Source organism: Morone saxatilis, unplaced genomic scaffold, assembly GCF_004916995.1.
Source record: "Morone saxatilis isolate NCDOM2014 unplaced genomic scaffold, NCSU_SB_2.0 Contig24, whole genome shotgun sequence".
NCBI lineage: Eukaryota > Metazoa > Chordata > Actinopteri > Moronidae > Morone > Morone saxatilis.
Window position 1 is genome coordinate 24,087,988 of NW_023339807.1, and position 14,307 is coordinate 24,102,294.

General features: G+C 40.3%; 1 protein-coding gene across 8 annotated transcripts in view; it reads left to right on the forward strand.

Annotated features, from left to right (window-relative positions):
- cspg5a (chondroitin sulfate proteoglycan 5a) overlaps positions 1-14,307 on the forward strand; it is a 57,058-nt gene that overhangs the window by 17,714 nt on the left and 25,037 nt on the right. For all 8 annotated transcript variants that reach the window (XM_035672952.1, XM_035672951.1, XM_035672954.1 and 5 more), the window contains exon 2: positions 3,496-4,465. In XM_035672952.1, coding sequence (XP_035528845.1) covers positions 3,496-4,465 — 970 coding nt within the window. The remainder of the gene's footprint in view (positions 1-3,495; positions 4,466-14,307) is intronic.

Consider the following 14,307-nt stretch of genomic DNA (forward strand, 5'->3'; position numbering starts at 1 on the left):
ATTGGGCTATACAAATAAAGTTGATTTGACTTAAAGTTTAGATAAGTGTTCTGTGGGCCATCTTAAAACATTTCAGGAAATGAGGTTGTGTTTAAAGTTGCTTCTGGTGGTTCAGTTTTTATAACTTTTTAGGTTATTAGATTGTGTTACTATCTGAGGGCGTCTTCCTTTTATGTCTGTTTGTTCCCAAATCAGACATCACGTCACACAGCTTAAGTCATAAAACTTTTGGTGGAGGTCATGATAAATAATAAACCACTGGCTGTGTAAATGGAGCCTCTCTGAGTGTTGAGGAGACATTTTAGAGATGGACAGATTAAAATCCCAGAGGGTCGCGGCCGGAGCTTATCTTCAGTCAGAAAAGATCCTCACAGATAACCTCGCATATGTCGTTTGCTGGAGGCTGTTTACCAAATCTCCTTATATGACCACAAGTACATGCACTTATTCACTGTGGGTGATCAGGGTGGGAATTGAACCCCAGACAGTCTAAACAAGACGTATAAATGTGGTTTTCAAGACCGCAGATGACATAGATCTGAATATTGACTGACTGAAATATTAAATGATGTTGTTATTTTTATCATTCTTATATTGAGTTGATAAGATTTCTCCACAGATTAATGCAGACATGAAGAAGGACCGTTAAGTCTGGTGCCTATTAAACACCCATTTATATTGTGATGTCAGAGATATAATTGTTATTTTACAGGAATGAATGATCTCAGTACCCATAAAAAGACCATAATAAGGGATTTGTTTGCTAAAAATGAATAAAAATGTTGATGTTTTAATGTTAGCTAATTAGGAATCTTATTTGTCAACTGTGGAAAAATGCCTGGCTTCACAATTAGTCTTCAAGTGTTTTTATTAAAGGGAGGCGGTCCAATTATAGCCCTTCTTTGACCCCCTACTTTTAGGTTGACAATGCAAAAATACTCTCGCTGTGTCGATCACAGTTAAACAACGTGTCACCCAGTGAACAGTAAAGCTTTTCAGTGTGGTTATTATGTGGATTTCTTTTATGCATGATAATTAGTCTCCAACTCATGTTCTGTTTGGAGGGAGCATTTATTTCTCCCAAACCAATCAGCAGTGACTGACGTTAACTAGACAAGCTATTTCTGTAAGTCAACTCATAACAACCTCCACAGCTTTCTTGATCCCGCCCAAGCCTGTGTTCATTTTCTGACAGAGGAAGATGAGGTCCCCTTCTTGAATCACACCTCTAAAGCTCTAATTGGATCGGTTGTTTTCCAACCAGGAGTAACAGCTGTCCATAGGTGCGCTCCAAAACTCAAAACCCATAGCGACAGCTTGAGCCGAATGAGCAGGGTTTCCACTCCATTTGTAGTTGTCACACAAAACTTCATGTCAAGCAAAATACCATATGTACGTGCTGTATTATAGACAACACAGACTAATAAACACATATTTTACTTGGCTTGTAGTGGCTGAATCCGAACGGAAAGGGTACTGTAGTGTTTATGACAACTGAAGCTGTGAAAAGATGAAATTAAAGTTTACAACAGCACCACCACTACCTGTTGCTTGACTATGAGCCCTTGCAGCTGTGTAACAAGTGGCTTGCCGGCATGGCCAGCTGGGGTGCAGCTATTAAACACAACACCAGACCTTTTTTATTGCTGAAAAGGTATTGGATTCAGCAATTCAGTCTGTAGGGAGGCTAGATTTCTTTGGCATGAAGGCATAAAGTCACCTTCATGTATCTTGTTAGCGGGATGGACTGTTTAGACTGTTTAGGGAAACTGTTGATGATGATAAAAAGATAAATCTCTACAAATCATGTTGGTTTCATTTGCTTGCAGTGGATAAAAACAGTTGTAGTGTTATCGTAAGGTTTGTTGCAGGTCAGTTCCCCATCAGAGAAACTGCTGAAGTTTCCTCTTCATGACAAACAGTCTCTTTTGGGTCATATTCACATATTACCAGCTTTCTTTTAATTGTCGAGACACTGTCTTGTCTGGGTCTCCTCAAGATCATCACCGACCCCCCTGAGGGGCACCCCGAAAGTCTCCCAAATCCCCCCCCCCACGTCTCGCTCCAAAGTCCCCGCGCGCCCCCCTTCTGGCCCCATAATCCGTAATCCGAGCTCCTCGTCATTCAAGTACATTAGTGAATTATTCCTTTAATCCAAAGGGGGAGCGGCCGTAAAGCAGCTTTCTGCGTGACTCAACGAGCCGCCCTCGGATGAAGTAATCGACCAGAGGATAAGTATACAGCCAATCACGTCTCGTTTTAATTTGTTTCACCCGTCGGGTTCACTGCCAGACTCCTTGAGCCCACTTTGTCCGTCGCATAATGCAAGACTCCCAGCTTGTGATGTCATTGTGTGGCAGTGGACCACTGGTGTGTGAGGCTGGAAAATGTCTACAGTGCACCAGTTGGTGATGTGTATGTGTATGTTTGTGTTTATAATTCAGATACAAATAACAGCAGATGTTACAACCGACACAAGCCGCACACTGCAGTTATTCTTTGCTAATATTTGCTAATATTCCTAAAAATTACATTTTTAGCTCCTGTGATCCGATTTTAGGCCCAGTTTTTTGGGATACATTTGTATATAAAAATTGTACCACTGAGATTAATTTAAATGTGTGTGTACTTCTGAAACTAACAGTGAACTTTGTAGAAGAGGATGGTGATGTTTTCTGTCCCAAACCAGTTTATTTTCATCCCCTTGGTTGTTGAATTTTTCATAGTAATGGTTTCTACATCTCCTTATGTCATGGTTTGTGTGGCATCAGCATTTCTTTTTCAACTGCTGGCTGCACAGAGGTAGATTTTTCTCCCTTTTAAGCTCTATACATGTTCTCTGAGCAGTTTTATTCATTGTACAAATATTTTTAGATTCAGTGCGACCGTAAAAAAAAGACCCCACCCATAAATCTGCGTAGAAATTATAGAAGAAAGACTTTCCTGATGTAGCAGACTGAGGACACTCTGAAAGTAACTGCATTTTCAGATTTATATTAATCATATAGTATGTTGTCCCATTGAGGACAGTAACTTCATTCATACAATGTGAACACAGTAAAATGCACAAAACTCTTCTTTTATTATCATAGATATTTTATATATTTTCAAGGGTATTTCTGCTTTTTAACTCTCCCTAATGAGCACTGCACTCCAGTAACTGGCCCATTTAAGAGCCAGGAGTTTTTTTCTGAGCTGGTCGATACAAACTGCAGTCTCTCTTTCGAGTGAAACCATTTTCACATCATTAAATTTGCTGAAGTTCCCTTGTCACTTTGTTTCTCTACTTCTTTCTCTGCCTGAGGGGGAAAGTATTTTATTGGCCTTCATTCAGGTCATAGAGACTGAGGGTCACTCATCTGCGTTCAGGGTCTCTCAATTGGCCTGTGAGATTACAAAACCTTCGTTTTCCTTTCAAAGCCTTAAATCAAACTCAGAGCACTTTTTCAGTTTGTTTATTTGTACTAAGGAACATTTTCTTCTGTGTGTTTGTAGGAAACATAGTCGGGACCAATGCCACTGAGCCAGACAGCGCGGCCAATCTTACCTCCCTGCTTAACGAGGAGGAGGGGCCTGTCAAGGTCAATGAGATCTCAGCCAGCCATGATGCGATCACCACTGTGAGCCCAAGGGCGGGTCGGATCCCCCGTGCTGGAGAGGAGGAGGATCAGAGCAGCGGCATGTTCGGTGAAACGGTGGTTCCCGCTGTGGAGGAAGTAGGCGTGGCAGCCCCGCCCCAGCTCAGTCCTGATTCGGCCGAGACAGAGCACCTGCTGCCTAGCAACCCACGTGGACCGGAAGTGATGGAGGGCGAGGAGGATGAGGAGGAAGAGGAGGAGCGCCTGCCACACACCGACCCACCTTGGATTCACTCCAAGGACACAGCCGTGTTTGACCTTGATCACCTTTTCACCACCACCGCCCCGCCCTCGGTCGCCACCAACCCCTCTAACCCTGACGTCCTCCATGTGGACTTCTTTGACCCTTCCTCTCGTGGGCGCAACCTTGACCTGGCCCCACCCTCTCCTTCATCGCTGGCCCATGAGCTGCAGGGCGGTGACCCAACCTCCTGGGCGATGCCGGACAACTACGACTACCTCACACCCTACGAGGATGGTGTGTCCCCCACCGCTGATGAATACACCTACAGCACCACGACTGACGCCTACGAGAGTGACGAAGACCTCCGGCTCTCCGCTGGGTCTCCGGCTCGCTCCAGGCCCCGTGTCCCAGGGTCTGGCTCCTTCATCCCTGGGGCAGCACTTCCTGGCGCGGGAGCTCCAAATGTCCCTGTGGCGGCTCCTCCAGCGGCCTTGCCAGTGGACGGGTCAGACGGGATGGGTGGATGTCGCGTGGGCTACCAGATGGTGAACGGAAGTTGCCGCTCGCCCTGCGACATGCTGCCCAACTACTGCTTCAACGGGGGACAGTGTTACCTGCTGGAGGGCATGGGAGTCTTCTGCAGGTATGATGTGGCATAAACACAAACATATTCACCCAGTGGAAAAATCATGTACTCACTGCATACTCACACATCTGCATCAAAAACTGCACCCATTCACATGCTGCTGCAATCAATGCATCTTACTTTTTCCAGTGATAGCAGGACTTCTAATGGTTGTTGGATATAGACAAATCATATACACTTTAATCGCTAATACAGCATGCAGCATACAGCATCGTCAATTACCAAAAAGTAATGGCCAAATTCAGGACTTATTCATCCCACCAGGAAATTTGTAATACAATATAATATTTAACTGTTTATAATGCTGGAATACACTGACACTGTCACAGACATTCTCCATTATACATTCTCATTTTTATGTATGTGTGGTGTGTTCAAAATCTGTGGATATACTTACAAAACCCTTCCAAGATTTCATATTACATAAAATGTACAGTTTTTTATAAAAAACAGTGTCCTAGTAAAAGTATAGTATCACTTACATACCAAACTAGTAACCCAGCAACCGTATAGCTAAGACAGTACTGACTTTGCCTCAAACGACCAGTGTGTAGGATCTTAAAGTAGCAGATTACACCTCGCCTCACCCTCCCCTTCCAAGCATTAAAGAGAAACTACAATAGCCACAAAGCATGCAAATTCCTAGAGCCAGTTTGTCCATTCTGGGCTACTGTACAAACATGGTGGTTTGTAGATAAAACTGTCTCATTCTATTCTTTTCTCAACAATTCTTTTTTTTTGTTGATTATACACCAATGAAAACATACTGTACTTGTAAATATTATATTCCATTTCTTCCAATAGAGCCTTCTAAATGGTACACACTGGACCTTTATGACTGTAAATAAAAAGGAGTAAAAACCCAGCAAAGGATTCAAAGTTAATCAAGAAAAAAGGAATACATTTGCCATTCTTGTTGAAAAATGTACATTTCACAAAGCATTTAAAACACAAAGCTTTGCAGCTGCGTTAGGCTTCATCAGGATCATTCATTTGCATATATAATCAATAATAAATATATTCTGCAGCATGCACAATGGGTTCCACAGAACAATCAGACACTAGTATGTAATATAAAATGCTTTGTCACCTGGTGTGTGAGGCTCCATGAAACTCTAGATTTATTGTTCTGCTCTGCTGGTCAGGAACATGTGGAAAAGCTCAGTGCAGAATATAAACCAGCGCATTATTGTGAGAGACTTTTAGGAGGAAATGTCCCTTCTTCTGCCAGGCTGTGTGCTGAAATTCGGTTTTGCTTTGTGCTATTCGACTCTCCTTTGTCATGCAAATGGTACACAGACACACGTATTATAGATTATACAATACATTACAGTACGAGCAAATACACAAACACATACACAGAAACTGAAATGCAAGATTTTGAAAACAACTCAAACGCTCACTCATATACAAACATATATGGATATTATTTTCATATTTTGCCCCCTCTGTTGCCCCGTCTGCATATTGATGAACGCTCTCATTACTATATGACCCGCTTTCCAGGCATTAGCCTCAAACTGCCGTAATGACTCTCCTCAATACTCCAATAGGGTTGCCGTGATGCTGAATCTAGGTGGAGGGTAAAAGTCAAATGGATTAAGAGAATCATTTATAAAAAATATGGTGTAAGCCACAGAGTAGTTCAAGCTCAATATGAGTCCTCTGCGAATGCATCTGAAAGTCAACAGTGCATCTGTGGATCAAAACGTCCCGATCTGTGATGAAAACAGCTACACTTGAGTTTAAAAAAAAAAAAACATCACATAAGCCCGCCGGGTTCAGGATTAGAGCAGATGGGGGAAGGGTGACATGTGCTTTGTCCAGTAGCTTTTCTGATTTCTATTACTGTTCTATTGTGGAACTGATGTTGTTCATAATACATATTCAATGGAGCAATACTAAATCTGTGTTTGCAATCTGCAGTAAAAATCACTCCCGGTCCACCTTTAGATAAAAAATGTATTTATTTACCTTTCTTTCTCATCTTTCCTCTTGCTGATTCTCCATTTCTGTTCCTTCTGATTTGCTTTTAAAATAGTCAAAACTACTCATATACTATTAAAAAGTGGACAGTGAATTTCATCCACGCTTCCTTAAACAATAGGCGGTGCTTGGTGACACACAGATTATTTGCAGGGCTAGTTGGTGAACTACTGTAGCTGCTAGAAGCTGCAAGCTGGGAACATACAAACGGCAGTCAATCTCTGCACTGAGCTGTTTACTACCTCCTAGAAAGCTAGCAAGCTGTCAGATCGCAAGCTTGTTAGCGCAGTTGCTAACAGAAAAATAAGTTTACACACTTTAGACATATTTGTCTCCTGTCTCATAACTGCCTGCAGCCCATTCCTCTTCTGTGCAGCAGTTTATATTTGGACAGAATGAATGATGCAACACAGCTATTAAGTTACGATAGCTTCCTCAGTTTTGTACTCTTCAGTTCTTTGTTCCCTCAGATGCATCTTTTACATCAGAGCGGGAGAGTATTTCGTCATTGAATGAAGAGCACTGAAGGCTTTTCTCGATGGAAAAGATGTTTTCAGTTCAGTAGGAGTTTGACTACGTTAAGTGGTTTGTTGATCTGATTGGTTGAAGTTCACCCGTGATAGACGGTAATAGAAAGATGGTTCATTAAGTATTATTTGAAAGTGCCTTCCCTTTTTCCAAAGAGTTTCCAACAATGATTCCCATCTGGTGGGTTAGAGCGAATCCATAGATAATCCATAGGAATCCATTGGTAATTCCACTGATTCAATGGTATTAAATGACGTTTAAGGTCTATACAAACTGCTATTGGTGATGGATCCATAATACTGTTTGGGGTTTCTTACTCATGTTTATAACTGGCCCACCTATAGATACTTTTATTAGCATTACAATGAGGTGGTGATGGTAGTAAATGCCAAAAACATCAACTCTAAACACCAGGTTTAGGTCACAGTCCCTGAGATCAAAAAAAGTCCCAGAAAAGACTTCTTTCCACAGCTGCCATTTTGTACTGATGGTCAACACCCATACAGGAAGAAATCCATCATACAAGAGGCATAAAGATCAATTTACACAGCCACTGTAGCCTTGGTTGAAAATGGCTGCATGAAGAACATGCTTTAACAGCAATTAAGCAACAAAAAACACTGACTGACGAGATCTAACAATGTCGGTCCGTGTTTGTGCTCTCAATCCCACAAACATAGGCTTCACAATTCAGAATGGAAGATATTTTACATACATTCCCCCATAATCATGAAATGAGTGAACCAACCAATCAGTGAGGAGATTACTTCCAATTAGTGAACAGCTGCACAGATTAACATGCAAATTTATGCACAGTGGCGATCAGCCTCCTGACTGGAGCTGACCCTGCCAACAGCTACACACATAAACACCAGACACATCTCAGCCTAAACTAAAACAAAGAGATGCTGAATGTCTCAGAAAACATCTAGACAGCTCAGATTTATATCTGGAAACACAACTTCCTCATCCTTAATATCCTCTGACATCCCCCATCAGAAAGTTATATGGAGCAGACCACGACTCTAGCAAACCTTCCTCACCCTCCATGTCAAAAGTTGGTATTTCTTACATGAGATCCACCATTTGAAACAAGAAACATATACTGGAACAACAAGAGTTTATATTTAAGGTGCTGCATGTGTCAACAGATCATTGACCACAATTTAACTATGAGACGTAAGTATAATAAGCATAAACAAATAAGATAATTTGTCGTTTCGTGAAGTTTTAATTACTTTAGAGCACAAAAACTGGATGAAGCTGTTCTTTTACCAATTTAAAGGTCCAGTGTTTAACATTTAGGACAATCTATTGACATCAATGGAATATAATATTCAGGTATGTTTTCATTAGTGTGTAATAACCTGAACATAGGAATCTTTGTCTTTTGTTACCTTAGAATGAGACGATTTTATCTGCAGATGCCACGGGTCACCCTCTGCAGAGTCCGCCATGTTGAACCGCCATGTTTCTACAGTAACCCAGAATGGACAAACCAAACACAGGCTATAGATAGAGCAGCCACTGTAGTTTCTCATACACATTTCACAAATACTGATGTGAGTTGTGTTCAGTTAGCTGCAATCTAAAACTTAATACTAAAACTTAATAAATTCTACAAGATACAAAAAAACCCCAGTTCAGTTTTTAACTATATTTATAAACAGAAAGATTTAACAACATTAGAGAACAAATAGTAATTTAAAAAATAATCATCATAAATATTTTAGAATTACAGTTACCAGTGAATGAACAGTGAACAGATAAAAAATCATTACAGTTCTGTATCAGATCAACAGATTACAAGTGTTATTGACTGAGAGTGAAGTGGAGCAATGCTCACACAGCAGCCCTGTTGACAAAAAACTCTTGCTAAGTGGACAACATGATCCAGATATTTAGGGCAGATTTTGGGCCTCAGTCAGCAGATAGTAGCAGTGATGAACCTCCTGAGATTGAGTCAGACCAGAGGCGTTTGACTGCTGGGCAAAAAGTGTAATATCGGTCAATGGAGCGCTGGCACAGATGAGGACCAATATGTTCCTCTGAATGTGTGTGTGTGTGTTTAAGCATGATTGTGCGCTTATACATGTGACTGAGTTTGTGTATACATGTGTGTGCTCAGTTTACATTTGTGTGTGTTGGTGCGTGCAGCTGAACTGGAACTGCTTCATACATCAGGCCAATTCAATTACAGTGGGATGAATGTTTGGACCTTTAGCCCTTCGCAGTAAAACACATGACCCTTTGAAGTGCTGTTTACTGACCTCAGACTAGCCTGTCGTATCTCTTTCTTACAGGCATAAATATGTACCTGCAAGGCTGGGAAGCGAACCTGTCTCAATGTAACTGATTACCTGCCTCAACACTTTATAAACCTGCTGGAGAGTTTAAGAATAAATCCATTAGGTATCATTTAATTTTTTCCCCCTCATACTTGCACTAAAACCATATTATTTTAAATAGTAGTGGTACTTAAACTGTGCTTTAATTAATATATTATTTTTAGGTAAATGGCAAACAATGGCATAAAGAACAATATTTTAACTTTTAACTGATTTAAATAGACATTATTGATACATTTACATGACAAATTGACATCATAATGAAGTACAAACTCTCTATTCAGAAAGCATCCTGGTTTAACACCTATGGAGAATATTTGAAGATCAGTTTATTAGCGTGGTGGTGAAAGAGTTGCAAAAGATCTTTTGAGGCTCTGGACGAACTGAAACAAACTGACATACATGCCACTGTCCAATCTCCTATCTGACATGCATAAACTCTCCAGAAAAGCTACAGTCTTATTTCTAATGTTTGCTATATCGTGATTTCTTCCTTTGTCAATTGTCGCATGTCACAAAGCTACATCACACATCCGGTGTGTGTTTCACTTTAAGCTAGATTTATGCACAGGGTTTAACAAGAGTCCTACCGTTGATGTCTGCAGCATAGGTTTTGATTTGTAGCTCAGAATTGGATTTCTCTTATTTATGGCACCTCCACGAATTACATGTGAACAGGTCATATCCGGCTTTAGTTATATTCTGCACTCTAACTGTGTTTAAATTGTTGGAAACCGGAGTAGTAGGATTTTGCCACCTGTGTGGTTCTTCAACTTCCTCATTGTTGCCGTCACAATCTGCTGTCTCCACTGGCATCAGAAACTTGGTGGAGAAAACAAAGCACCAAATTACAGTTCTCCATAAGCTCCATAGCTTCACTGTACACCTTTAATATACAACTATAAATGAAAGTTCAGAAATTAACCCCTAATGATGCCATCAAGAGTTGTAGCCAAGAGTGTAATTGGGCTTGGAGACTTAAAAGTTTGGACAGAAAGCCTCTATTTTATTAATTTGCATTATGGGAAGTGTAGGATACAATTTTTTTAAGGACTTAACCCATATTAAAAAGGAGTAAAAGTTAAGTAATTTCTGCCTCTGCTTACTCACAAGTCGCCCAACTTTATTAAATTACAATAAAATGATCTCTGGTGTACCATTCTAGTACACAGTCCTTCAACTTCAGGATACATTTCCAAATGTTTTGCTGAAGTTTAGTTTTAACTCACATTGATAATGAGATGCAACACAGATTAACGGTGCAAAATACATCCTAAGTCAAGTTTAAAATGTTTTGATTTAAACAAAAAATTTGTGCTTATTCTGAAGTTAAGGGGCACCATGAATGTACAGAGCAGAAGAGCAAAGTTCTGGAGGAAACAAAATACTGGAGTTCTGGGGAAGTTTCAAAGCAGTCTGAGTCTGAGCTGTCACGCAAACTTACAGAGTCTGTTGCTAGTTTAGTTACAGCAAATGTCTCAAATTGTCACTTCCAGAGTCTGAATGTAGCCAAAAAAGACTGCAAAGTGGTCAAATTCACTCAAATAAAGCCAGACAAAAACACACCTTTTGTGACTGCTTTCATATTGTGAGATTTATACTGGAAAGCTCAGTCACACACTGCGATGTGATCTTTTTTTTTTTTTTAAGCTATCTGCGGCATCTCAAGCGCTGGCTCCTCTGTCCCTCTGACTAATGGCATCTGACAGCGTTAGCATCGTAAATCGCTTCCTCCACTGGAGCTGCAGGACTGAGGACCATATTCGGAGAAACAGATGAGAAAACAGAGGGAGGGGAAGGAACGAGGGTGTGTGTCTGGGAAACAGCAAGAAAAGACAAAAGAGAGGGTGTTTATATTTTGAATGTCTGTGGCTGAAAAAGTTAGATATTGAAAGAAAGAGAAAGCGAGGGAACGAAAAAAGCGAGAAAAGAAGCTTTCAACAGGAAAATGAAGTGAGAGGTGGATAGAGAAAATGAGAGGAGGTGGAGGAGAAACTGAGTGAGAGAATGAGTCAGAACCTTATAACGCTTGCCAGTATGGAAACGACTCGGCTGAGCCAGGTCGAGTTTGTGTGTGTGTGTGCACGTGTGTGTGTGTGTGTGTGTGCGTGTCCTGCAGCTTGATGTAATTAAGTGAAGTTTTGAGCACCAGCAGCAGTTTGTATCCATCTTAGTTTTCATGAACAAATCATGGCAACACATTCATATACACACATATTCACACACAAATAACAAAATACCTCCCCCCCCCACAAACACACACACACACACAGGATTAAGGATGTATTAGGGATCACTTTCAAGTCAAAGAACGTGGGGTCGTGGAATCAGGCCACAGGTCAAACACAGGAGATTTACGACTGCAGAGAAAGATACACAAACACACACACAATTACACAAAGACACACACATGGTTTGTTTTTGCCAAAGGTAGTCTGGCCTGGCCTGACGTATTCTATTGTTGACACACATGAACACGCACAAATTTGTTTCTGGCAGTGGTCGTCTTGTGGCATTAGTTCACTACGCACACACACACACACACACACACACATGCAGAATCATCAGGTTTTTATTGATCTTTATGTGGGCGGGGCTAACAGGCTTTATTGAACCAGTTCAGCTCTCTCTGTCTCAGTCTTTGTGTCTTTGTCAGCCACAAATTCCTCTAAATGTTTTACACTCTTATTTTGAAGGAGTTATGGTGGGGAAATCATCTGCGCCAGAGCTGAAACAAACATTACAATCACAAAATAGATCACAATTTACAATTACATTATAATAGTCTTCCATTTGGATTATGTATATGTATTTATCTCAGTATTATGTGGATGTTATTATAGATTTTTATTTTTATACACCTAAAACTAAACCATTAAATGACAGCCATCCTCCTACTAGATGTGTAAGCCATAAAACACAATTAGGTGTGCTGGTAAATGAAAATAATTAACAAGGTAGAGACACAAACTGGAGTTTAGAGCCCATTATTTTCTATACTCAATAATGTATTATTGCAATTCAGAATCAGAATCAGAATCAGAAATACTTTAATAATCCCCGTGGGGAAATTACTTACACTATTTCCATTAACCAGAGGCGAAAAAAAGATGTTCAAACTGTCCTTCAAGGAATAGTTTGACATTATTGGCTTTCTTGTGGAGAGTTAAACAATAAGATCAATGCCATTTTTATGTCTGTGCATTAAATATTAAGCTACAGTCAGGAGACAGTTAGCTTAGCTTAGCATAAATACTAAAAGCAGTGGTAAAACAGGAAGCATAGCTCTGTCCAAAATTCAAAGGTACACACACAAAAACCTCTAAAGCACACTGGCTTTAATGGACCTGACTTAGCCCGACTTTCTTTGTTCTCTTAAAGTTCAGCTCTGTTAACATAGTTTGCACTTAGTCAACGGTGCAATTTTCTTTTTTTTATACGTTTTATTTATAAAATGCAGCCCTTGCATAGTTACAGAATAGTTTTTTAGCTAATGAAAGGTGTTCCTCCCGATGTGAAGATCCATTATATGAACAGAAAAAATATATTATAAAAATATATTAAATATGTACATATATAAATATTCAAAGCTTAGTTTGCTTCGTCAATCCACCGATCATGGTGCTTCCATTGAAATAAATGGATTACAGGCATAGATTTTGTTGTTATGAATGCAGCTGGGATGACACCCAAAGACTGATTTGTTCACCAAACTTCAATCTGCTCACCAGTGGAAATAACGGCCAATATCCTCTCTAGTTTATCATGATTTAGTGCATCAAGATGAATGCGCGTGTCAAGCTTCCGGAGGGCATCTTTTCAGCCTATATCCTGGCTGAACGTTGATGTAATTGTGAGCGAGGGCCACATCTGCATACCGGTAATTGGTTTGCAGTTTATGGTATTGTGAGTGCTCCCCAGGGACGCAGGGGTTCATTTAAATAAGTTTTGGTCACAGTTGTGTCCAGAGATCCATGCTGAGTGAGTCATTTGCTGTGTTAACCAGCCTCTCTTTACATACGATAGCACACAGGCTAGCCCTTAGCAAAGTCTGTTAACAACAAAGACAGAAGCTCTGCAGCAAATATAAATGTGTCAGGTAAACAGAAATGGACTAAATTAGGTGTTTGCTCACCAGAGATATGAAAATAATTGTTTTGGATGGTGCAAGCGGGAGGCTTTTATTGGACTGTAGAAACTGCAGTGTTCAAGAACCTTCATGCGGCATCAACCTGATGACAAGATCGCTGTATTTGTGAGCCTGTAATGAAATACAGGACCATTTGTTCAGAAATTCTCTCTTCCGTCCTTTTCCACTTGGCCTAAAACCCTGGGAAAAAAACTACTTCACCCGACAAAATGTCTGAAAGTATCTAAACACTACTACCATGGTTTGAATCGGTCAGATTCTTCTAATGCCAAATGGAGAACACCGATTATGCCGTCATGTTTTCAAATCCCTTTTCAGTTTTCAAATTGAGGGATTTAGCACTACTGACTGATTGAATGGAACAGTTTTCTGCCCACTGTGGCTACTAATAAGGTTATAATGGCTCCATCTGCATAATGGAAGCCGATGATATTTTATTTAAGCTGGTTTGTTTTGAACGTGGTGCAGAGGACTGGGTGCCTCTGGGAAATCTAGGTGGATTGCTGATGAAAACATCTGACCTAAAATAATACAAATAATACAATAATGTGTGTGTGTTCAGACGGAGGTGGCCTGGATTGTACTTGGATCAGTATCTTTTTGTTCTCTTATCCATTTCATTAGTTTGTTTGAAAGCAGCTGATGAGCTATGAGACATGAACACGTTGCAGCGCAGACTTCCAGTTTTCATAATTATTTTTCATAGTGTGTCACATGCTTTCAATCAACAGCAAAGACATTAACAGTGAAAGACCGACTGTAGCAGCAGGGTGTCAGTTTTCTGTTCAATGTACAAATGCACAGCAATTTATTTTATAGAATCAACT